This window comes from Mobula hypostoma, chromosome 8 (assembly GCF_963921235.1).
Source record: "Mobula hypostoma chromosome 8, sMobHyp1.1, whole genome shotgun sequence".
NCBI lineage: Eukaryota > Metazoa > Chordata > Chondrichthyes > Myliobatiformes > Myliobatidae > Mobula > Mobula hypostoma.
Window position 1 is genome coordinate 100,376,536 of NC_086104.1, and position 27,408 is coordinate 100,403,943.

Consider the following 27,408-nt stretch of genomic DNA (forward strand, 5'->3'; position numbering starts at 1 on the left):
GTGAAATTAATAACATGTTAAAACTCTTCAGATGGTGTGCATATGATACCGAATTCCTTCCCAACAGAGGAGATAAAAGATTTGAGCTATGGATAAAGAAAGGTCTTACAACCTACCTCTCATTTATAGATAAAAGAGTATTATAAAGTTTCCAAATCCTGCAGGACAAACATGGCCTAGAACACAATGACTTTTTTAGGTACCTTCAAGTACGAAACTATGTTAACCAGAGTTGTAGATATACAGACCTATCAACAGTAGAATTAGAATTTTCCAAGATTCTGAATTCGGCTTGCAGTTCAATACCTAGTAAATCAGTTTCTCGATTATATAATGCACTCTCCCATGCTAAAAATGTAAACACACTGTATATTAAAGAGAAGTGGGAGAAAGAAGTGGGGTTGGTACTTTCAGAGGAGGCTTGGGGGAAAATCTGCAGCTTTCAATGGTCCTCGACTAATTCTTTGACTTGGAGAGAACATTGTTGGAAAAACATTATAAGATTCTTCAAGACTCCACGTCAGGAAAAATATAAAGATACAAACGTGACGTGTTGGAGAAGGTGCAGCTCCAAGGAGGCAAATCATTTTCATATTTTCTGGGATTGCCCTAAATTAAGTCTATATTGGGAAGGTATTCATAGAACATTAGTTAAGGTACTTAGGTCCCAGATACCTCTGAACTTTGAGACGCTCTATTTGGGGCATGTATTGTTTCTTGAACAGAAGGAAGATATAAAGTTGCTGCAGGCCCTCTTAGCGGCAAGTAAGAAATCAATCACTAGAAAGTGGCTAAATCCAATACCACCTACATTAGAAGATTGGCACGAAATTATCTTGGAAATATTTAAAATGGAAAAGTTGACTTGCTCCCTGAGAATTCAAAAAGAAAAATTTTATCAAATCTGGAATAAATGGATTGAATATATAACCCCAATGCGAGCAGACTTTAGATGACTCTCCTAATGATTTATACTGCTCTTCTCATCAACACAGTAATATTGCTAACGTAAGCACCCCTAGTCTAAATGTCTTTTTTGTTTTCTTTTGGAAAATAGAGAATTAACACAAGTAAAGGGAAAGATTTGGGAAAGGGATAAAAAATGATAAAATTAAGTAAATAAGTATATAGGGATTGGATAATTATGTCTGGGGGCAGGAGCAAGCATGAACAAATTAGGATATAAACACCTACAATGGTTGTTACATAGGCTTACATACAACATTTTGGACCAGTAGAAACGGTCCAGAAGAGATATATGGAAACTATTACTACTATTTTTCTTGACAACTAATACCATTACTTAGCCTAATAGATTAGAATTACCACAGTACATAATTATCTATTTAAGTGTCTAATTTCCTTTTATATCATCTCAATGTGTACTGAAGAATGTATAAATAATTATAGTTTTATACATATAAAAAAATGGAAAAGGTTATATGTGTGAAAAGTACATGATATTTGTGAATTCCTTATCCAAATAAAAATAAAATTTAAAAAAAAAGAAAAAAAAGAATCAGAATCAGGTTTAATATCACTGGCAAACGTCTGAATATCAGAAAAGTAGAATGCCATAAAGAAACAAAACAAATCAAAATCGATTCATGGGTGGGGGAGATATAACACTGGCATTAGGAACAAAATAAATATTAATGAAGTAAGGTATCAGTGGGTGCACTCCATCTCCTCATTGTGGCCCTTGTACTTTGTCTACCTGCAATGCACTATAACTGTAACACTATACCTGTACTTGGGTGGCATGATAGCATAGCAGTTAGTTATAGCTTGGGGCCAGAGTTCAACTCTGGTATTATTCCGTTGTCTCTGCATGCCCTCCCAGTAGAATGTGTGGGTTTACTCCAAGTGCTAGTTTCCTCTTACAGTCCAAAAACATACAGGTAGTTTAACTGGTGATTGTAAATTGTCCCGTGATTAGGTTAGGGTTAATCGGGGCTATGAGATGGTGGGGCTCAAAGGGCTGGAAAGGCCTACTCCACTCTGTATCGCTAAATAAAACAAAACAAATTTGGTTACCATGATATAATTCTGTATGGCATGATCTGCCAGGATGGCACTCAAAACAAAAGACTTTCACTGTATCCTGATATGAGACAATAATAAACCAAACTCAAATACACAAGACATCATAAATCACACATTGTTCTGGGTAGTAATCGATTCAAACACTGTTGCCAAATGAGAATCAAACTGTGAGCGTTGTTCCTGTACGGTCTTCCTGTTTGAGAACACGTTTACTATCTGCACCAAGTTCATTTAGGGGCAGGAAGAGAAAATCGACAGAAATTATTAAATATCAGAAGATGGCCTTTCTCATTACAAAAATATTCAGTTTTTTCTGTCTCTCTCCAGAAGAAATACATAACTGTCTCCTAAACTTATTTATAACTCTTCTTTAAAATGAAGAATTTTTCTTTTAGTTTAGGGAGGAAGGACAAGGTAGAGAGTGGAAAAATAAACATGAATTGCTGGATAAAGCATTGTTAAAAGAATTGTTATAAATAGCTCTGTGATAGGTGAGGGAGAAAAAGCATTTGTGCTGGTGTATCACATCAAGTCACTTGGCACACAAACAAAACTGGAATGTGTTTTTTAGAAACACTGCCCACACACTCAAATTCTTGGCAGACAAAATACAAATGACTAGCACTATATTTCTGACATAAACCATGCATATAAACTGTATTTCTCTAGGTGAACATCAACTCCATTCAGAAATCAGTTTAGTTCCAACCTACCATCATCTTCATCAGCAACTTTCTCGCCATCATCCTCCCGAGACCGGCCTGCAAGTTGGGCAAGCTCTTTGATAACCACTTCTTCTGTCAGCTTGCTGTCTATGCATAGAAAGGCATCCTCCAATGCCTTGGATGAAAAAGCAAGGGAAAAAAAGAGTTTATAATGTTAAAGTTGCATAATATTGATGAGACATGGAAAAATATTTAGAAGTTACACCTAAAACTATATTAGATTTCTGGTAGCTTTTCAGAAGAAGTCACCAAAACCAGACTAAGAACTTTGTTTGCTCAGTGTAATACACAATTAGGCCTAAAAGGATAAATGGCTGTGGTGAGAAAACAGGAATAGGCTACTGCATTCATTTGAGCACAATGATATAGTCATTACCAAGGGCTGTATAGCTCATTCATACCTATTCAGCATAGAAGCAGGCTCTTTGGCCCAAACGATTCAATACAACCAACATGCCCCAATCAAGCAAGTTCAACCTGCCCATAACAAACTTTCCCAACTCTGTTGAACTGCCTTTTATAAACAGTTATTGTACGCTTCCCTGGCAGTTCACTCCTCAGACATACAACCTTACTGCAAAAAATAAAAGGCAATTTAAATCAATCCCTTCCTACCTTAGGCTCTCATTTCTTGGGGGAAAAGTCTGAATGCATTTACCCTATCTATGCCTCTTATGATTCGATACACCTCTGTAAAATCACTGGCCCCCCAATTGTTTACATTCCAAGGAATAAAATCCCAGCTTATCCAACAAAGTAGTAGGTTAACTGATCATATGGATGCATTTGAGTAGTGTGAGCTCATTGGGCCAAAAGGGCCTGTTACTGTGTTGCAACTCCAAATTAAAAAAACAACCTACTTCTGCTTCTAACTACTAGGTTTCTATATGCCATGATATAACAGACATACTATATCAAGTTCTGTCATGGATTAAAGGAACAGATTTAAAGACATGCTCAGAATCTCCTGAAGAAAATATGACCCTTCCACTGAGTGAATTAATACGGTTGATAAAACTTTCAAAGCAATTTTTATTTTAGATTTCCAGCTACTGCATTGTTTTGCTTTCTGATAATCCACAAAAGAAACTTGCTTCAATCAGAAAGAACACTGAAAATAAAGTCAACAACACCACACAGGCCTGTCCTGAATAGACGCCAGACTGTATCGGGGAAAGAGTTTAATAGAAGCAAGCAGAGGCAGTCGGCATATTTTGCACACCACAGTCCCGAGGAGATATAGGATTATTTATACAAGTTTAATCAGAGTAGCCATTGTGTGAGCTGTCCAGAGCTGGAGTGGGGAGTTCAGGCCACAGGTAAAATTTTTTTCATTATTTATTCTTTCTTCCTGCACACAGTGCTATGGAGATGCCAGAAAAGACACTGGAATGTATCTCTTATGGGATCTGGCAAGGTAAGGAGACCACAGGTGTCCCTGATAACTATACCTTCAAGAAGTGCATCCAGATGGATCGCTGCCTCTCAGGTGCCAGGGTCACCTCAGATTGAGTGCAATCTTAAGTGGGAGAATGAACAGCCAGTGCTGTGGTCCATGTCAGCACCAATAAGATGGGTAAGAGGGGAAACAAGGTCCAGCAAAGAATTCAGGAAGTTAGGTGCTAAATTGAAAGACAGGACATCCAGGGATGTGATTTTAGGATTGCTACCCATGTGCTAGTGAGAGCAGAAACAGGAAGATAACACAGCTTAACTCCATGTGGCTAAGGAGTTTGTGCAGGAGAGGGGGGTTCAGATTTTTGGATCACTGAATTCTCTTCTAGAGAAGGTGGGATCTGTACAGAAGAGATGGTTTGCACCTGAACCACTGGAGGGGGACTAATATCCTAACAGGTCAGTGTTCCAGCGCTGCACCTATGGGTGGGGGGGGGGGGGTTTAAAACTAGAGTGGCAGGGGTATGGAAACCAGACCAGTTAGTGGAAAGGTTGTGGACAAGGATGCTGTTAAGCCTACATGCAAAGTCAGGAATTGAAAGGTTAAGCACGATGGGACTAATGTTCTGAGCAGCCTTTCATAAGATGCCACATGGGAGTTTGGTCAAGAAGGTTCAGTTGCTTGGCATTCAAGATGAGGTAGTAAACTGGATTAGACATTGGCTTTGTGAGAGCCAGAGAGTGGTAGGAAATGGTTGTCTCTCTGACTGGAGGCCTGTGACTAGTTGAGTGCCACAAGGATTGATGCTGGGTCCGTTGTCGTTTATCATCTTCATCAACGATCTGAATGATAATATGGTAAACCAGAACACCAAGATTAGGGATGTAGTGGATAGTGAGAAAGACTATCAAAGCTTACAGTGGGATCTGGACCTGCTGGTGAAAATAGCCTGAAAAATGGCAGATAGAATTTAATGCAGACAATTGAGAGTTGTTGCACTTTGGGAAGACCAACCAGGGTAGATCTTACACGGTGAGCGGTAGGGCGCTGAGGAGAGGGATCTATAATTTCTTGAGTGGTGTCAAAGGTAGATATGATAAAGTTTAAGGGAATGGGGGATTCTGAGATCCCTGTAAACAATGAATTAAGTACTATGTCTGTGACTGCAGTGTGTTTGAATAATGTCTCACAGCTGCTTTCTTTGGAGCAAGATGATTAAAGTTCACCCAGATCCACATAGTTGTCTCTGGCCTTTTCACACCTTTTGATTTTGACAAAAAGCAGAACCTGATGGAAATTAGACAGAACATTCCTTTCTTAATTAAAGCATAAATTTGATGGATGTTCTTATCTTTGTCATTAAGTTGTGGCTTCCAGCAAACCAGGTAGGACATCCTTTTCTTTAATTAAAGTGGCTGGAGTGTCTAACAAATTGATTGTACTTTTATATCAATAGTCCACTGACTTGACCGGAATAGTTATCAAACCGATTGTTCTTCTGTATCGGTGGCCTTATAACTTCTGACAATTCTGGCATCGGGCAGTGAACTTGTAGAACCGCTGGGAAGATGAGAAAGGGTCTCTCCCTGATGTCGGGTCTAAGTTCACTCACCGGCTGAGCTCGAAGAAATAAACGAGTGAAAAGATAAGTAACAGATCTTCTTGTGTTGTCGTTATTTGATCCAGCAAAGTTACGTTTACAGATAGGGTCGTAAAGAAAAGTTTTGGCACACTGGCCTTCATAAACCAACATATTGAGTACAGGAGCAGTGATGTTATGTTGAAATTGTTGGTGAAGCTGAATTTGGACTATTGTGTAATGCTTTGGTCAATTACGTACAGGAAAGATGTAAATAAGGTTGAAAAACTAAGAGAAAGTATACAAGGATGTTGTCGGAACGAGGACCAGAGTTAAAGGGCAACATTGAATAGGTTAGGACTTTATTCCTTAGAATGTAGAAGATTGAGGGGAGATTTGATGGCAACATACAAAATTATGAGGGGTATAGATAGGGAAAATTCAAGCAGGCTTTTTACACTGAGATTGGGTGAGTCATGGGTTAAGAGTGAAAGGTGAAATATTTAAGGGGATGCCATGTGAACACAAGGGGGAACTTCACTCAGAGGGTGTTGAGAGTGTGGAACGAGCCACCAGAAGTAGTGGGATGCAGGGTTGATTGCAAAACTTGAAGAGAAATTTGGATAGATACATAGATCAGAGGGTTATAGAGGGCTATGGTCCAGGTGAAGGTTGATGAGACTAGGCAGATTCAAGGTTCGGCACTGGCTAAATGGGGTGAAGAGCCGAATTCTATGTTGTCTTGATCTATGAGCACCACCACAGTAGTGCAATGCTTAGCACAAAGCTATTACAGCTCTGTGTCAAAGCTCAATTCTGATGTCATCTGTAGGAATTTGTACATCCTCCCCTGGAAAGTGTGGGCTTTCTCCGGGCACTCCAGCTTCCCTCCCACAGTCCAAAGATTGACCAGTTAGTAGGTTAATTGGTCATTGTAAATTGCCCTGTGATTAGGCCGGCGTTAGGTCTGTGGTTGCTGGGTGGCATGGCTTGAAGGACCTATTCAGCATTGCATATTAATAAATAAATCAATGGGTAAAAATACTGTCAGCTGGAATGGTAGCACTAGAACTAGTCGTGAGTTTATTTAGCTCTTTAGCATCACCTGCTGGCAAGAATAGAAGAGTACAGAACAAAATGATCTGCACATCCAGCCTCAAGTTCTAAAATATTTTCCCCTGTACTTGGAGAACAGGTTCTGTGTTTCAGATTATTTCATTCACATTCTTACCAATGGCAGAAGATTATTAAAAATACTTTTTAGCTGTATAGGTGATTGTTAAGAAACTTCCAGTCAAGATGGCATCTGCGTACAACACTTCTTCAGTCAACGTCTTCTGGATAGATCACAAACCACATATTTCACTTCCTTTATGTCTTTTACATTTGTTTTTCGTCTTGGATGTGATTCTAGAACTGTTGCTGCTTGGAAATAGTTTGGGTGTTTCAGCGCTCAGCAGTCTCTGCGAGGATTCCAGGAAGCAAAGAGGCAGAGGTACTGTGCATGAGCTAATGTTGGACTCCATTTCACCGATTAATGCTTCCATTGTTCACTGATTAAAGCCATCAGAGAGATTGAAACATCCAGGTGAAGGCAGTAAATGTGGAGATGGTTTGGGTGCTCTGTGGTCTCCGAGAATATTCCAGGAGTTAGATGGCAGACAATCTGTGGGTTGAGGGGCGAGCCGTTGTTTGTCTCCATTCTGCCGATTAAAGTGACCATGGATGGACATGTCAGAATGGGAATAGGAAGTGGAATTACAATGGGAATTCCGACATGTTCATCCATGGCAAGCTCTACTGTCGCGATCAGGCCTCACTTGAAGTGGAGGAGCAACACCTTGTATTCGTCTGGGTAGCCTCCAACCTGATGGCATGAACATCGATTTCTCGAACTTCCAGTAATGCCCCTCCGCCTCTTTCTCTCTTCCCCATCCCCTTATCCTCTCTCACTTTATCTCATTACCCACCCATTGCATTCCTCTGGTGCACCTTCCCCTTTTTCTTTCTCCCATGATCTTCTGTCCCCTATTAGATTCCCCTTTCTCCAGCCCTGTATCTTTTTCATCAATCAACGTCTCCGCTCTTTACTTCACCCGTCCCCTTTCCCAGCTTCACCTATCACCTTGTGTTTCTCCCTTCCCTCCCCCACCTTCTAACTCTGACACCTCATCTTTTTTTCCCCCTCAGGTCCTGCTGAAGGATCTTGGTCCAAAACATTGACTATACTCTTCCAATGATGCTGCCTGACCTGCTGAGTTCCTCCAGCATTTTGTGTGTTGCTTTCATGAAACATTTTCCATTATGATTCGTTTTTTTTAAACAATATAAACAAAAATCATGCACGCTTTTCTGAAATATATACACACACACACACACACACATATACATACACATACACACATTCTCTGGAACACTGCTGTCCAAGTCTGTAGTTAATACCCTACCAAAGGAGCCCTGTATACAACTGCAGTTCAATCACTTCCATTGCCTAGTTACACAACGCCCTTTCGTTCACCTGCTGTAATATTGAACACCAGAACTTTCATCATGCTAATACCTGTCTGGGAATGCTGTAGCTCCGCACTTTAATGCTGATAGGATGGAAGCTATTTTTGGGGGAAGAAAGGTTTTAAATTAACTCATGAGGATCAATAGAAATAACACTGATTTTTCCAAATTCTGAATTTTGGCCAAATACATTAAAGGACAACTTCCAATTTTGGAATAATCCCTAAAGCCTTCTCCTTTCATCCTATTACATCGAAAACTGGATCCTATAGAACAGTTGCATCATATTGCGGTTCATTTCAACACCAACTATTTATCAGCATGGCTCCAAGGATAAGAGTCTTCAACTCAAAAGCAGAGGAGAAGCTGGGGCTATTACCTTGAAGCAATCATCAAGGATTTAACAGAGGTGTGCAAGATCCTGACAGATTTACACAAGGCTAACAAAAAATTAAAAGAACTCAATGAGCAGAGAATTCTGATTACAGTGGTAGCAAAAAGATACCAGATGAGAGGAATATTTTTAAGAGCATTTAAGCAGTTATAATCTGGAAATTGCTTCCAGAATTCTTACAGCCAGCAAAATCATCAGATTTGAACAAGAAATTGAATACCCCGCCCACATCTATCCAATAATCTCTATGACCCCCCCCCCTATCATCAGGTAGGAGGTACCAAAACACTAGGACAAGAACTGTTAGGGTGAAAAACAACTTCTTCCCCCCCCCCCACACAGCTGTAAGGCTGCTGTACTCCCTGCCACCACACAGATCTCACCATGCATGAAGCACTAGTAGCATTATACCGTTTACTTTTTAAGCTTGTATAGCATAGGCACCTATTACTTGTTAATTCAGTTGTGGTAATATGACTTGATGTGTTATGTATGAGTTACTGTACGTATTGTGCTGTGCACCTTGGTCTGAAGAACACTGTCTCAGTTGGCAATAGACTGGCTATGTGTACAGTTGAATGATGATAAATTTCAACTTGTAAAAATACTGAGGAAAAAAAAGGAAACATTGGAGCAGCATGGGACTGACTAGATTGTTCTATGAGATTGCACAGGCACTACTGAAAGCCCTGCCCAAACCCCATCAATCAAATGGAAAGAACACGTGTCCCAGCTAGCCTGCGCCTCAGCCTCCAGTCCATACATCACTCGTATATGTCGAATGAGATTACCTTCCAATGTACTGAACACCAGTGACTTTCAACCACCCTACAGGAGGACATGTTGATTATGCCAGTAAACAAAGCATCATTTCCCAAGGCAAGTAACTACTTCCCTAGGTACAGAGAACAAAACTGCACACAGCAGTTTGTGTTAAAACTCATTGTATAAAAACAAAATGACTCAGAGGCCAATTCCCACCATGGTGTTTCTGGAATTTGTACATTCTTCCCTTGACTGCATTGGGTTTGCCCCAGGTGATCCAGTTTCTCCCCATATCCCAAAGGTGCACAATTTTAGTAGATTAATTAGTCACACATGGGTGTAATTGGGTGGCAGACTCCTTTGGGTGTAATTGGGTGGCAGACTCCTTTGGGTGCAATACATGCCGTATTTCAAGACAGATTAAAAATTAAATCCTCAGTATTGACCTCTTCACTATACTTGGCTCCAAAGGACATTCTTGGCACCATATTCCTCAGCAAAATCTTTTCCCCAAACTAATAAATCAATAGATTACTAGGTGGAAAGAGGCAAATACTTAAGTTTGTTCTTCTTGAAAAGATACAATATCCCCACCGTCTTCTGGGAATCACCCAGCCATGTCTGCACAAAACGATCGATCATATTCGTTAAAATACAACAGAGCTTATTTTCCAGGAGCACACAGAAACCCAGCATTAATACTGGAAGTGACATACCACCTCCCAAAATAACTAACCATTGCTCTGTTAAGCAACTCCTGCCTACTCCTGACATATTCTGCAAGTCCCACATTGGCCTCACTAGTCATCTCAGAACTGGTGGAAGCAAATTATTCTCAAGCCTGAGGAGTGGCCAAAGAGAGACATTCCCAATAACACAGTACTTTCTGCAAACTTGCCCTCTGACATGGTGTGAAAAAACTACTTTCTAAACTAAATCAGACAAAGACAATTGTATCTCGAATCAATCATTTGCAAAAAGCAATTACTCAAAATGACTCAGCTTACATTTGAACCAGACAAATGCATTGTTACTTTAATTTCAAAGACAGCATGTGAAGATTATACCTTCTGCAATTTTCCATTCCTGTAAGCCTGCTGCTCCTTAATAACATCTGGCAGATACTTTGCACAGTATAACGCCACCTCTTCACCTGAAAGAAAACAGTTGAAGTATTTTAAAGTAAGAAAAGATTTCATATGCAGAGGGAATGGGTTAGTGGAGAAGAAATTAAGTCAGAGTTGAAAGAACAGAGGAAACTGTGTGGAAAATAATTACCACATCTTGACTTCACATGAAGCAAAACCCCAGATTGGGAATATAGATGAATTGAGGCAGAAAACCAGATCACACAAGGTCAAGGCCAGCTGAATATAAGTCATAGGTGGCAGCTGCAGTCATTCTAAATTAGTGCTTCAGAATCAGATTTATTATTACTGACATGTCATGAAATTTGATGTTTTGTGGTAGCAGGGCAGTGCAATGCATAAAATATAAGATTAAAGTAAATTATCAAAGTACACATGTCAGCATATACAACCTTGAGATTCATTTTCTTGTGGACAAACTCAGTAACTCAAGAAATGTAACAGAATCAATGAAAGACCACACCCAACAGGATGCACAAACAACCAATGTGCAATAGCAACAAACTGTTCAAACACCAAGGGGGCGGGGGGGGGGGGAATCAATAAATACTGACAACATGAGATGAAGACTGTGGGAACAGCTCAGTGACGGGGTGAGTGAAGTTATTCCCCACTGCTTCAAGGGCCTGATGGTTGAGGGGTTATAACTGTTCCTGAACCTGATGGTGGGTCCTGAGGCTCCTGTAACCTCTTCCTGATGGTAGTAGCAAGAAGAGAGCACAGCCTGCGTGCTGGGGGTACTTGATGATGGATGCTGCTTTCCTGCAACAGCATTCCAAGTTGGACTGGGCCATATCCACTACTTCTGACACATTTTGCCATTCAAGGGCATTAGTGTTTCCATACCAGGTCATGATGCAACCAGTCAATACACTCTCCACTAAACATCTACAGAAGTTTGTTCAAGTTTTAGATATCATGCCAAATCTTCACAAACTTCCAAGGGGGTAGCCTCGCTGCTATGCTTTCTGCATAATTGCACTTACGTGCTGGATCCAGGACAGGTCCACTGAAGTAACACCAAAGAATTTAAAGTTGCTGTCCTTTTCCACCTTTCATTCCCCAATCCCTCCTTCTCCTTGAGCCAATAATCAGCTCCTTGGTCTTGCTGACGTTGAGCAAGAGGTGTTGTTACAGCACCATCCAGCCAGATTTTCAGTCTCCCTGATATATGCTGATTCATCACCACTTTTCATTCAGCCTATGACAGTGGCATTGGAGCTGTGCTTAGCCACACTATAATAAATATAAAACAAGTAAAGCAGAGGGCTAAGCACACAGCATTATGGTGCACCTGTGCTGATGGAGATTGTGGAGGAAATACTGTTGCCAATCCAAATTGACTGGGATCTACAAGTGAGGAAATACAGGTCCCAATTGCACTACGAGGTATTGAAGCCAAAGTTTTGAAGCTTACTGATTAGTTGAGGGAACAATAGTTTTGAATGCCGAGCTGCCGTCCATAAATAACAAGAAATATATACATAAAAATTAACTAAGTAGAACAAAAAGAGGAAAAGTAATAATAGGTTCATTGCCCATTCAGAAACCGTTAGGTGGAGAAATCAACCTCCTCAACAACCCTTGCCTCTTGTAAGATCCAAGGCACAATTTTCCCAAATTAATTCCATATTATCATTGACATAGATCATGAAATTTATTGTAAATTAAAATAAATATACAAATAATTGCGCAGGAAAAAAGCAAAAAGATGAGGTAGTATCCATTTAGAATTCTGTTGACTGAGAGGAAGAAGCTGTTCCTAAAATGCTTAGTGAGAGTGTACCTTTTCTCTGACTGTAATGAGAAAAAGGCATGCTGTGAGTGGTGGGGGTCCAAAATGATGGATGCCAACTCCATCACTCCAGTATTTCCTAAAGCATTTTTATGTATTGCACTGTACTGGTGCTGTAAAACAACAAATTTCACAACATATGTCGACGATAATATAGAATTTCTTCAGGAATCAGAAGTTACAAGAGGCAAGGGTTGTTGAATCCCAAAAGTACAAATGTGGAAGCACAACAAATGCAAAGGGGGGACATCAAAGGAGATGAGGAGTCAAAAACTGGCATGCTCTTGACACCAAAATTTCAGAATCAGAATCAGGTTTATCATCACCGGCATGTGTCGTGAAATTTGCTAACTTAGCAGCAGCAGTTCACTGCAATACATAACGTAGAGGGAAAAAAAGTAAAAATAAATAACAGTACATGTATATTGAATAGATTAACCATCATGCAAAAATAGAAATAATATATATTAAAAAGGTGAGGTCGTGTTCATGGGTTCAATGTCCGTTTAAGAATCGGATGTCAGAGGGAAAGAATCTGTTCCTGAATCACTGAGTGTGTGTCTTCAGGCTTCTGTACCTCCTACCTGATGGTAACAGTGAGAAAAGGGCATGCCCTGGGTGCTGGGGGTCCTTAATAATGGATGCTGCCTTTCTGAGACACCGCTCCCTGAAGATGTCCTGGGTACTTTGTAGGCCATTATCCAAGATGAAGCCAACAAAATTCACGACCTTTTGCAGCTTCTTTCGGTCCTGTGAGGTAGCCACCCCCCACCCCCCCCACCCTCCCACACCAAACAGTGGTGCAGCCTGTCAGAGTGCTCTCCAAGGTACTGTCACTGTCTTGCCTTCTTCATAGCTGCATTGATATGTTGGGACCAGGCTGGATCCCCAGGAACTTGAAGCTGCTCACTCTCTTCACTTCTGACTTCTCTGTGGGGATCGGTATGTGTTCCTTCATCTTACCCTTCCGAAGTCCACAATCAGCTCTTTCATCTTACTGACGTAGAGCACAAGGTTGTTGCTGCGACACCTTGTCGGCATATCTCACTCCTGTACACCCTCTTGTCTCCATCTGAGATTCTATCAACAATGGTTGTATCATCAGCAAATTGATGGTATTTGAGCTATGCCTAGTCACAGTCCTGGGCGGCCTCAATGACTACAGACCGGTGGCATTGACCTCCCATATCATGAAGACCCTGGAGAGACTTGTTCTGGAGCTGCTCCGGCCTATGGTCAGGCCACACTTAGATCCCCTCCGGGTCGCCTACCAGCCCCGACTAGGAGTTGTGGATGCCATCGTCTACCTGCTGAACCGTGTCTACACCCACCTGGACAAGCCAGCGAGCACTGTGAGGGTCACGTTTTTTGACTTCTCCAGTGCGTTCAACACCATCCGCCCTGCTCTGCTGGGGGAGAAGCTGACAGTGATGCAGGTGGATGCTTCCCTGGTATCATGGATTCTTGATTACCTGACTGGCAGACCACAGTACGTGTGCTTGCAACACTGTGTGTCCGACAGAGTGATCAGCAGCACTGGGGCTCCACAGGGGACTGTCTTGTCTCCCTTTTTCTTCACCATTTACGCCTCGGACTTCAACTACTGCACAAAGTCTTGTCATCTTCAGAAGTTTTCGGATGACTCTGCCATAGTTGGATGCATCAGCAAGGGAGATGAGGTTGAGAACAGGGCTACAGTAGGAAACTTCGTCACATGGTGTGAGCAGAATTATCTGCAGCTTAATGTGTAAAAGACTAAGGAGCTGGTGGTAGACCTGAGCAGAGCTAAGGTACAGGTAACCCCTGTTTCCATCCAGGGGGTCAGTGTGGACATGGTGGAGGATTACAAATACCTGAGGATACGAATTGACAATAAACTGGACTGGTCTAAGAACACTGAGGCTGTCTACAAGAAGGGTCAGAGCCGTCTCTATTTCCTGAGGAGACTGAGGTCCTTTAACATCTGTTGGACGATGCTGAGGATGTTCTACGAATCTGTGGTGGCCAGTGCTATCATGTTTGCTGTTGTGTGCTGGGGCAGCACGCTGAGGGTAGCAGACACCAACAGAATCAACAAACTCATTCATAAGGCCAGTGATGTTGTGGGGATGGAACTGGACTCTCTCACGGTGGTGTCTGAAAAGAGGATGCTGTCTAAGTTGCATGCCATCTTGGTCAATGTCTCCCATCCACTACATAATGTACTGGGTGGGCACAGGAGTACATTCAGCCAGAGACTCATTCCTCCGAGATGCAGCACAGAGCGTCATAGGAAGTCATTCCTGCCTGTGGCCATCAAACTTTACAACTCCTCCCTTGGAGGGTCAGACACCCTGAGCCAATAGGCTGGTCCTGGTCTTACTTCATAATTTACTGGCATAATTTACATATTACTATTTAACTACTTAGGGTTCTATTATTATTTATGGTGCAACTGTAACGAAAACCAATTTCCCCCGGGATCAATAAAGTATGACTATGACTATGGGTATAGGGAAAGTAGAGCAGTGGGCTAAGCACACACCCCTGAGGTGCACCAGTGTTGATCGTCAGCGAGGAGGAGATATTATCACCAATCCGCACAGATTGTGGTCTTCTGTTCAGGAAGTCGAGGATCTAATTACAGATGGTGGTACAGAGGCCCAGGTTCTCTAACATATCAATCAGGATTGTGGGAATGATGGTGTTAAATGCTGAGCTACAGTGTCAATGAACAGCATCCTGACATTGGTCCAGGTGGTCTTAGGCCATGTGAAGAGCCACTGAGATTGCATCTGCCATTGACCTATTGTGGCTATAGGTAAATTGCAGTGGGTCCAGGTCCTCGCTGAGGCAGGAGTTCAGTCTAGCCATGGTCAACCTCTCAAAACATTTCATCACTGTAGACATGAGTACTACTGGGCGAGAGTCATTAAAAAGCTCACACTACTCTTCTCAGACATTGGTATAACTGTTACCTTTTTGAAGCAAGTGGGAACTTCCACCCGTAGCAGTGAGGTTGAAAATGTCCTTAATACTCCCGCCAGTTGGTTGGCGCACATTTTCAGAGCCTTACCAGGTGCTCTGTCAGGGTCTTCTGCCTTCTGAGGGTTCACCCTCTTTAAAGACGGCCTAACATCAGCCTCCGAGACAAAGATCACACGGTCACCGGTTGCCGGGATCTTCACAGCTGCAGTTATATTCTCCCTTTCAAAGCAGGCATAGAAGGCATTGAGTTCATCTCGTAGTGAAGCATCACTGCCATCCACGCTATTGGGTTCACTTTGTAGGAAGTAAAGTCTTGCAAACCTGCCAGAGTTGTCTTACAACCGATGTCACCTCCATCCTCGTTTGAAATTGTCTCTTCACCTTTGAAATAGCCCTCTGCGTGTCATTCCTGGTTTTCCGGTACAGACCCGTGTCACCAGATTTGAATGCCACAGATCTAGCCTTCAGCAGACAATGTACCTCTTGGTTAATCTACAGTTTTTGGTTTGGGAATGTACAGTAAGTGTTTGTGGACACACACATTCATCCACACAGGTTTTAAAGACATCAGTAACAACTGCAGCATACTCATCCAGATTCAAAGATGAATCCCTGAATATGGTCCAGACCACCGATTCAAAGCAGTCCTCTAGGTGCTCCTGTGCTTCGCTTGTCCATACCTTCTTGGTCCTCACTGCTGGTGCTGCAGTCTTCAGTCTCTGCCTATACTCAGGAAGTAGAAATACAGCCAGGTGTTCAGACTTACCAGTGGGCTTGGGATAGCACGGTAAGCAATTCTTGATGGCGGTGTAGCAATGGTGCAGTGTGTTATTTCCTCTAGTATTGCAAGTGATCTGTTGATGGTAATTCCTTAGTGATATTTTCCAGACTGACCTGGTTAAAATCTCCCAAAACGATGGTGAAGGCATTAAGGTGCGCTGTTTCGTGCATGTTGATCCCATTGCTCAGATTATCTGAAGCCTGACTGACATTGGCCTGAAGTGGAATATACACTGCTACCAGAATAATCACAGAAATCTCCCTTGGTAGGTAAAATGGACAGCACTTAATTGTGAGGATATTCCGGGTCTGGTGAGCAGATCTGGGACATACTTATGCACCAAGAGGAGTTGATCATGAGGCATATTCTACCACCTCTGCTTTTGAGAGACTCTACAGATCTGAATCACTGCATCCGGTACAGAAGGGAGTTAACCAGGATTCCGTGGCACAGAGGACACATACGGTCCTAATGTCCTCTGAATCAGCAACCCTAGCTCTGAAATCATCAATTTTATTCAGCAGAGATTGCACATATGCCAGCAAGATAGTCAGTATTGGCAGTTTCCTTAAACGCACTTGTATCCCTGACCTGCAGCCACTTCTGCGTGAAATCTGGCGAGGAATATGTCCACAATTGGCATTGTTTCCATCAGTTTTAAGCAGTGAATGTTCATTTAATCACATTAAGACATCTTTGTTGACTATACTAACCTCAGAAGCAGTTGTGATCTTTAAGCTGTATCAGGCTGCAACAAGAATATTTAATTGTATCCATTGAGACTTCTGCTGCCAATCAAGGTACATCAGAAGCCTCAACATTCCAACATTTTATTAACAGCCCCATTAAATATACTGAATTTTTAGAGTTTTCAGCATAGATTCCTGATTTTGGAGTGAGAAAACATGCAGATCAACAATATCTAGTTAAACAACTAGATATTGTTGTGGAATTAAAGCTCTCTTTTTAAAACCGAATTACAAAGTTAAAATTGCAATCATAAAATTTAAGCTGACAGAAATCATCAGTCTATAAAATATCTTGGTCACTGCTCCAAACTACCTTAGATATTCTATACTCGTGTGTTGTATTAGTGGAAAGTGTCTGCAACATTCCTGACTGAAGGGCTGCAAACAACTGCAAATGGAAGGAAGGAATCAGCCATTTCAAAGAAAGCCATTTACTCTCAGTAGCCAGTGTATTACGTGCAGGGGTGGAACCCGGTGTGGTCTTCTGCTGCTGTAGGCCATCAACTTGAAGTCTTCTACACACCACTGTTGTGCACAGCTGAAGGAGTTGGACTTGGTGCAGATTGTGTTCCTGTCTGCTACGTGGCGACATTGGAGTTGATGCACGAAGGCTGTGTGCAATCTAACAGCGAGTGACTGTCTATGTTGTTTCACTTGGGACCACAAGACACTGTTGGACATTGATAACGTAAAATCCCTTGGTTATAGGCGAGACAGACAACAAATGAGCTTGAGACAGAGTCCAGAGGCAGAGGCGTCCATGCTGGGTCGGGGGCTGGCCCCGTCCATCAGTGCTGCCCTCTAGTGTTCAGTCAGTGGAATGACACAGGGTTGCATGTTTGCATTGGTCCCCAGACTGCTGAGAACTGCTTGTTCTTGCTGATAACACTCATGCACCATCAATTTAAAGGGCATGTGATTCAGGGACTCGGGCAATATTATATTTTTTAGTGTCACTATGTTTTACTGCCATCTTATATTTGCTGTATGAGTCTTGTGCTGTGTATGACTGTTGGTACCATGGTTTGCACTTTGGCCGTGGAGGAACGCAGTTTCGTTTGGCTGTCTTCATGGGTGGTTGAATGATAGTTAAACTTGAACTTGTTAGAGTTATTGTCACCTTTCTGTCAGCTTGAATCAGTCTAGCCTCTCTCACTATCAAGGTATTTTCGCCCACAAAATTGCCGCTTGCTGGATGCTTTGTTTAAAAAAAAACAGAATTCTCTATAAACTCTAAAAACTGTTGTGTTTGAAAATCACAGATCAGCAATTTCTGAGATATTCAAACCACACCATCTGGCACCAACAATCATTCTACAGTTAAAGTCACTTAGATCTCATTGCTTCCCTATTATAATGTTTGATCTGAACAACAACTGAACCTCTTGACCATGTCTGCAGGCTTTTAATGTATCGAGTTGTTGCCATATGACAGGCTGATTAGACATCTGGATTAATAAGGTGTATGCAACAAAATAGCCACTGAGTGTATCTGGCAACTGCCTGAGGGAGCTGAAGAGGAAATAGAGATTTCCTTTTTATTTCTTACAGGGCTTGTGGAACATGGAAGGGAATGTTGAGCCAAAGTGCAACAAACATCAGCTCATTTTATATATTAACATCCAAGGCTACAAACTTCACATGGGAACTCAACTCAGGGAGCCGTGTTGAAGACTAGAAGGACAAGAGAAAGTCATGTGAAGCCCACTTTAAAAGGCCTATCTATGTCTGTCCTACATCACATGCACAAAGGCAAAAATATTCTTCGCTCAGAGCCTCTTACCTCCATGTCCATCATAGACTGCAAACATAGCAGTTTCATTATCCAACTCTGGTATACAGTTATGGGCATCCTGAAACAAAAAAATTAGATCACATTTCAATCAAATAATACAAAATTGAGTAACACATTACCAGATTTTGATTAAAACAATGAAAATAAAACATTATAACCAATGACAGATACACTGATGTACGATTCATCAGCATTTATCACAGGGACAACAAACGAAATACAATTCTGACAGCCTTTGGTGTGTGCCAATTATCCTTAAGGAGTAACACAGTGTCTTTAAAAATTATTTACTAGGTCTCCTCTCACCCACACTGCTCCAATAAACCTCAATACAGGCAAAAGGAGTAATTCTCTCATCTTCCAACAAGACTCTTGACTATCTTCCAAACTCATCAGTTTTAAGCAATCAGCCATTATAACCTCCTCTCCCCTTTCCAAGATTGAGTTCTTTCTTCCTCACTTCAGCATGTAATCTTTGGCTCCTTCAACTATAACCTGCCAAACACACAACTTTTGTTATGCACTGGCTTTCAGTACCATTCCTTTCCAGGCCTCTAAATAGTCAAACAACAGGAATTCTGCAGATGCTGGAAATTCAAGCAGCACACATCAAAGTTGCTGGTGAACGCAGCAGGCCAGGCAGCATCTCGATGTGGCCTTCTATATATTGGCCCCGATGTGGCCTTCTATATATTGGCGAGACCCGATGCAGACTGGGAGACCGCTTTGCTGAACACCTACGCTCTGTCCGCCAGAGAAAGCAGGATCTCCCAGTGGCCACACATTTTAATTCCACATCCCATTCCCATTCTGACATGTCTATCCACGGCCTCCTCTACTGTAAAGATGAAGCCACACTCAGGTTGGAGGAACAACACCTTATATTCCGTCTGGGTAGCCTCCAACCTGATGGCATGAACATCGACTTCTCTAACTTCCACTAATGCCCCACCTCCCCCTCGTACCCCATCTGTTACTTATTTTTATACACACATTCTTTCTCTCACTCTCCTTTTTCTCCCTCTGTCCCTCTGAATATACCCCTTGCCCATCCTCTGGTTCCCCCCCCCCGTCTTTCTCCCTGGGCCTCCTGTCCCATGATCCTCTCATATCCCTTTTGCCTATCACCTGTCCAGCTCTTGGCTCCATCCCTCCCCCTCCTGTCTTCTCCTATCATTTTGGATCTCCCCCTCCCCCTCCCCCTCTCAAATCTCTTACTAACTCTTCCTTTAGTCCTGACGAAGGGTCTCGGCCTGAAATGTCGACTGTACCTCCTCCGAGAGATGCTGCCTGGCCTGCTGCGTTCACCAGCAACTTTGATGTGTGTTGCTCTAAATAGTCATTTGTTCTCTGTCATCTGCATGCCCCAGCTTCTGTAACTGCACCTGGTACAGATGAAAAGTCATCATCTGAAAATATCTTCTGTTTACCTCTCTCCATTAATGTTGCTTCAACAGCTGAGTACTTCCAGCACCTGCAATATTTTGCTTTGGAAAACCAAATCATACCACCCAGTTTTAATCAGGATCCCAGGATGGACGAAGTCCAGGGATATTTTTAAGGAAGAGATTGATAGGTTATTGATTGGACAAGGAGAGAATAAAGTTGAAAAAAAAACTGGGATGATTGAGCGGCCTCATGTTGCTCTATCTTATCATCATTGTTTATTGACTTTCACACTTCAAAGTGATTGTGACTTGACAGATCTACACTAAGTTGGACATCAAATGTTTGAGATTTAACATAGAATGAAAGTCTAACAAAACAATTATAAAGGCTCACACTTCAGTGTTGATGCCTCATTATCAAAAGAATGTCAATCCGATGATATTAACACTTGAAAAATAGCAATCATGGAATCACATTATTTTGCTTCAAAACTAAGTCATTATCTGTGGTCTTTTAGAATATACAACTCACCTTTATTTCACCCGAGGAAAACACTATGGGCTAGGTTACTATCAGTAATAATTCAAGTTCTCTTTTTGTTAATCTTACATCCATCCCTCCAACAGCACCAACATAAATCAATACTACAGAGTCATCACAATAACGAAAGCATAATACCTAGGAGAAAAAACATTTAAAGTAACATCAATTTACAAAGAATTATAGATGCCAGAAATGCCAGGTCTGTGGCAGACAAGAAATCAACTGACTCCCAGCTTTCTGATGCAGGGTGTTGAACCAAAATGTTAACAATTCCTCATCCCCACCATCCCATCTGATGCTGCTTGACCTGCTGAGTTCCTCTGGCAGATTAACTGTTGCTCCAGCTTCAAATATTTGATGTGTGGGTCTTCAGAAATACTCTTTGCATCTAAATAAACAAGGTCCATAGCCTTCTCTGCCTTGATTAAGTGCCTATCTAAACAGCAATTTTTATCTGACTCCTCTCACCACCGGTTCCAAACTCAGGGCAGGGGAGAGACTTCCTCAGTTCCCCCTTTCAACTCCTTTTCAACTTAAACCTATAACCTCATGTGCTAGATATAGCTACCATGGAAAAAAGATTCTGCCTATCCACTTTATACCTCTAATAATTTTATACTCACCTGTCAAAGCACCCCTTAGCCTCCTTTGCTATCAGTAAAACAAGCCCAGACTATTCAATACAGGCAACATCTTGGTGAATCTGCTATGTACTCTGTCCAACACAACCACCTTGTTTCTATAGTGCAGCGACTAGAAATGCACACAAGATTTGAGATGTGGTCTAGTCAGTGTTTTGTTAAGTTGTAGCAACTTCCAGCTTTTAAATCCTATGCCTGACCTATCAAGTATGCCATCTGCTTTCTTCACCACCATCTAACTATGTTGGCACTTTCAGGGAACTATGGACTTCAACTCAAAGGTCACTATGCTCTTACACCCTCCCAATTACTGCATGTGTTATCAGTATTAATTCCATCAGCCAAAAGACCATCCAACTTTTCACCTGATCCATATTCTGCTGTAGCATTTGACAACCTTTCCCACTATCCACAACACCACCAAATTTTGTTCCATTTGCAAATTTACTTATCGCACCTCCTACTTTCATAGGCACATCGTTAATATACATCACATACAAGGTTCCCAGCATCATTGTTGTTATTTAAACAACATTGGCAACTGATTAAAAAATAGCAGAGCAATTTGCTTTGGACTTTGACTTTGTACAGGAACATACATGATGGGATTGCTGTTTGTGAGCAGAGTATCCATCCAAAAATAATTATACCATTGATTAATAAAAAAGGGATGCACTACAAAAATGGAATCACAAACTTGGAACATTTAACTTTTAACATGCATATTAAAGGACAAAACAAGTACAATTTATAGAATACACAAAGCTTGGAAGTATGATCAACATTAGATAAGGTAGATAAGGACTTTCACAACACAGATAGCCACATCACTAATGAAATGCAGAGCGAGAACAGTTTATATTCAATGAATAATGAATAAAGGCAAGAGTTTCAACATACATGCATCTATACATGTCTAGAATACAACAGAACTTTGAAAATGTAGTTAATGAAGCATTGGGATTCCACATTTCGTAAACACAGGAGCGCTACAAAAGCTGGTTAGCCCACAGCCAGGGTAATACATCAGATTCAAGCCACTAATGCTTTAAGAAAAGTGTGAAAGCTCTGGACAGGATGCAGAAAAGAGGTCCTGGAACGACTCTGGAAATTACAAGGATCAAGAATCTAAGGTTATTCCCTTTCGGAAAGTAGGATTATAGGAGATATGATAGATTTTCTGGAGATATGCAAGTTTGATTTGTTAAGTTGAAATGGGCAAAGAGAGAAACATCAACAAGGTCAAAAGGTAGAGGACACAAACAGGCATTGGCAAAAGAAAGGGGAATGAGGAAAGAAAACTTCATTACCTAACAGGCAGTAATAATCCAGAATACACCATGGATGCAGAATACATTATGACCTTCAAATATTTATCCAACTTTTAAAAAAAAACAAACAACATACTAACTATGCCATGGACATTCCCAAGCTCAGTTACAAGAGGAGGAAGATTGGGCAAGGGGCTAGCAATCCCATGTCTGGCCGAGGAAGGGTCTACCGTGGGCTACATGTTGAAAGACTGGACCAGGACCGTGGACTTCAGCAAGCTGCCTATGCCCCAGTAGAGGTGATGGGCTGACAATAACAAAAACAGTATTGCTATAAAAAGAGCAAGATCATTCTTCAATGGCCTCAGTGGGCTGAGCAATTCTACGATTTAATGAACTTCTCCATCACGTCTATTGGACATTAAAAAAAAGGACACAGTGAAAATAGAAACAAATAGTTTGTATTGCTCAGTTCAAAACAATGGGCCAGCGAGTGAAACTTTGTGCTAGAGAATGACTCACCTATTAAAAATATCCAGACTTTTACAACTGATATGAACAGCACTACAAGCCAGATAACACAAAGAATTTTCAGTGCTCAGGTAACATCACCTGCTATGATCACAACTGTGGCTGCAACTGTTGTTTGCGGCAGAACAGCGAAAAACAAATTCGCAAGAGATTTTTTTTAAATGAGGTAGTGCATATAAACCATATAGAAATCCGAGTTCAGAGGGGAAGACGCTGTTCCTAAATTGTTGAATAGGGGTCTTCCAGCTTTTGTACCTTCTCCCAATTGGGAGGAATGAGCGCAGGGCAAGTTCCAGATGGTGGCCTTCTTGAATCACCTCCTCTTGAGGATGTCCTATGTGGTGGGAGGGTTGCGCCTACAACAGAGATGGCTTTGTCTGCCACCTGAGAGTCAGAGTAATAGAGCACAGAAACAGACCATTAATCCCAAATTGTCCATGATGACCACCACTTCCTACCTACTAGTCCAAGTTACCTGCATTTTAGCCCAGAACCATCCAAGCCCCATCCCTCCATGTACCAATCCAAATTATCCTGAAGTGTTGCAATTGAACCTGTCTCAACCATTCTCTCGGCAGCTCATTCAAGGTACTCACTATTCTCCATGTAAAGCAGTCACCCCTCAGGTCTCTTAATTCTCTCTCCTCCCGCCCCCCCCCCCCCAGATCTTGTATCTGTGCCCTTTAGTTTTGGATTCCCCAATGCTACAGAAAAAACAGACTATTCACCTTATTTCTATCCCTCATTATATAAGCTTTGATGACAGCACCTTCATTCTCCTCTGGTCTAAGGAAGATCCAACACAAGACCACAAGACAGGAGTTAGGCCATTTGGCCCATTGAGTCTGTGCCGCTATTCAATCATGGCTGAGCCTTTTTCCCCCCTCCTCAGCTCCACTCCCCGGCCTTCTTCCTGTAACTTTTAATGCTGTATCCAATCAAGAACCTATCAAGCTCTGCCTTAAATATACCCAAGGACCTGGCCCCCACAACTGCCTGTCGTAATAAATTCCACGAATTCACCACTCTCTGGCTGAAGAAATTTCTCTGCATCTCTATTTTAAATGGACGCCCCTCTTTCATGAGGCTGTGCCCTCTTCTCCTAGACTCCCCCACCATGGGAAACACCCTTTCTACATCTACTCTGTCTAGGCCTTTCAACATTCAAAAGGTTTCTATGAGATCCCCCCGCCCAACCCTTCTAAATTCCAGCGAGTACAGACCCAGAGCTATCAAATGTTCCTCGTATAACTTCCATTCCCGGAATCATCCTTGCAAACCATCTCTGAACCCTCTCCAATGCCAGCATCTTAGATGAAGAGACCAAAACTGTTTACAATACTCAAGGTGAAGCCTCACCAGTGCTTAATAAAGCCTCAGCATCACAACCTTGCTCTTATATTCTAGAGCTCTTGAAATGAATGCTAACATTGTATTTACCTTCCTCACCACCGACTCTCCCTACAAGTTAACCTTCAGGGTGTTCTGCACAAGTCAGAGTCATGCCAGAGTCCAATGATTTTTGAAAGATCATTTCTAATGCCACCACAATCTCTAACGCTACCTCTTTCAGATCCTTAGGGTGCAGTTCATCTGGTCCAGGTGAGTTATGTACCTTTAGGTCACCTTCCCTCTTATAACAGCAACTGCACCCACTTCTCTTCCTTCACACCCTTCAACATCTGGCATACTGCTCATGTCCTCCTCAGTGAAGACTGATGCAAAATATTCATTTAGTTCATCTGCCATCTCCTTGTCCGTTGTAATTATTTCTCCGGCCTTATTTTCTAGTGGTCCTATATCCACTCTCATCTCTCTTATTTATTTTTACATACTTGGAAAAAGCTTTTGACTAATCACTTTGATATTGTTCAAACCTCTCCCTGGATGAAAGAGCAACCTTTCCCTGTAACTCCAGGTACCATTCTCATAAATCTCTTCACGTTCTTGCAATGACTGGAGGCTCCATACTAGGCTGTGGTGCCACCAGTCCAAGTGCCCTTCACCATGCATCTATAGAAATTTGCAAGAGAATTTGCTGATATTTCAAATCTCCACAGACTCTTGACTGCAGGCATACCTTCTTTGTTATTGCAACAAATGTGTTCTGCTCAGGGTAGATCCTTTCGGTGCTGTTACCACCCAGGAACTTGTAGCTGCGCGTCCTTTCCACCACTGACTCCCCCCTCAATGAGGACTGGTGTGCATTCTCCTTACTTTGCCTTCTGCAAGCCTACAGCGAGCTCCTTTCTCTGAGTGACATTGAGTGCAAGGTTGTTATTGCAATTGCACTTAACCAGACGACACATCTAACTTCTGTACGCCTCCTCATCACCACCTGATTCAAGGAAGCAGCAAGTGCAGGTGCCTCGACGGCAGAAAATTTCCCCAAGGAATCAAAATGAAGCAGATAAGGAGGTGCCCATTTTCCTGAAAAAGTGTTTAATGTTGAAAAGGAGGGAATAATTTTGGAAGAGGACATTTATATTTATTTAGAGATGAGAAACTTCCTAGAGCTTTGAGGGCAATGCTAAAGGTGACAGAAGCTATCAGGGCCTTAAAGGGAAATGAAGCCAAGGTGATTAAATAGAATTGACATACACATCAGCATTAAGCTCAACGACCAACAGAACAGGCATGAGGGTCTTGACTGACAATCTCCATGGTCTCATTATCTTCAGAAACACAATCTCAATTACTTGGGCCTATCTAAGTCTTTTAAATGTCCCTAATGCATCTGGCTCTACCACCACCCCTAAAAGTGCATTCCATAACCTGTATGCATTAATTCAAAATGTTCACTTCTTCTGCGTTTTAAATCAGCTAAATTTTGTACTATGCCTGCTATCACCATACCTCTTCTGCAGGGATTCTGAAGCCAAGGCTGTCAGAAGTTTAATTAAACTGCCACTGGTAATCTGCTGGTAATACCAAAGACAAAATGAATTCTAATACAATTAAATGTACCAATAACATGCAGTGAAGTCATAATCCTGAAGAAAAACAATAGTTACCGAATCTGGATGAGGTGTTCGTTTGCAAAAGCCGACATTTGCTTAAAAACTACAAGCATGAAAAAACACATCAGGTTTAACAACATTTACAAGGGTAAAAATTACAAAGAGCCATGCATTTGCACTTAGTACACCTGGATAACCGAATAGACCTCCAATGTTGGCGCGCTGTTTTCTTTTCAAACCACGAGGTGGAAAATGCGATCTTCCCGAGATTACTCTAATTCGTTGAACTAACACTGAAAGTTTTCTCTTTTAGTTTCCCATTTTCAAATTAGACCAATCTCAAAAACGGTATTTTATCGCTTTGTTCACACTATCGTTCATTGTTACGGGAGTGGAATGAACAAGTGATTTTGATTGTTCCCATCTGTCAACCGGCACCATTAAACAGGGAGCGATTGGATACAAGATGGTCAGGGCTAGGCAAAGCCCAAATGCAAGGCCCCTTGTAGATAACGTGTGCATTTGTGCATTTATTCACACAGTCTCCACTCACCTCCATGGAAACCCTCCAGCCTTGCATGGCCGAGACGCCGAAGCCGAATTTGTCGGTGGATCGCTCGCAGGAGCTCTTCACCGTGTTGGGTTGAGAGAGATAAGCGCCCATGCTTCCTGTGCCCGCCGGCGTCCTCGTACACCTCCTGTCGCCGCAGACGAGCTCGTTCAGACCGCTTCCCCCCTCCACCCCCCGGCACAGAGAGAGGAGGAAGCGCTCGACCCAGCGGCTTGATTGACAGGCGCGCCGGGACCAGCACGCAGGCGGGGGGAGGGGAGCCGGTTACCCAGGCAACCGGCAGGCCCGGCGCCCGCGGCCGCAGCCCGACCGCTACCACTCGCTCCCCCGCCTCATTCAACCGGTCGGGGAGAAGGCGAAAGGGAAGGGGAAGAGTGAAGTAGTCTCACCGGAATCTCCCGAACAAAGACTCGAGGCGGGTCGATCTCGCCGGGCCCCGATGCTCCCGCACCCTGAAGGCAAGGGATCGCTCGCACTAACAGCCGCACATACACCCCACCCCCCTTTCACTCTTACAATTGTTGTCGTCGTGTTTCGAGAATTTAAAAAGGGAATAATTTTTATAGACGTTTTCAGAAAATAAATAAACCGCAGGGTGTCAGAGGCGTTTTTATAAAAAAAAGCGGTCACGTGAGCGCTTTCGGAACGGCAACGAGATTCGTGCGTCACATCCGGGGATCGCTGCCGTTCCCCACCCCCGATTCCGGAAGTGAGTTTTTACAAAGCGCGGGATTGCGGGAATCCCGAAACTGGTGGAGTTCTGCTACCCTTAAAAAGTAAATCTGCATCTAGCAGTTTAAAAATATGTATATATTTTTGCATCGATTACAAATGGCAGTAAATAGGAACAG

At 42.2% G+C, this 27,408-nt stretch overlaps 1 protein-coding gene across 1 annotated transcript in view; it reads right to left on the reverse strand.

Annotated features, from left to right (window-relative positions):
* ppm1g (protein phosphatase, Mg2+/Mn2+ dependent, 1G) overlaps positions 1–27,204 on the reverse strand; it is a 55,753-nt gene extending 28,549 nt beyond the window's left edge. The window contains exons 1-4 of the mRNA XM_063056473.1: positions 26,540–27,204; positions 18,640–18,709; positions 10,484–10,569; positions 2,760–2,886 (exon numbers count right to left, since the gene is read on the reverse strand). Of these exons, the coding sequence (XP_062912543.1) occupies positions 2,760–2,886; positions 10,484–10,569; positions 18,640–18,709; positions 26,540–26,650 (394 nt within the window). The 5' untranslated portion in view covers positions 26,651–27,204. The remainder of the gene's footprint in view (positions 1–2,759; positions 2,887–10,483; positions 10,570–18,639; positions 18,710–26,539) is intronic.
* Positions 27,205–27,408: the final 204 nt, after the last annotated feature.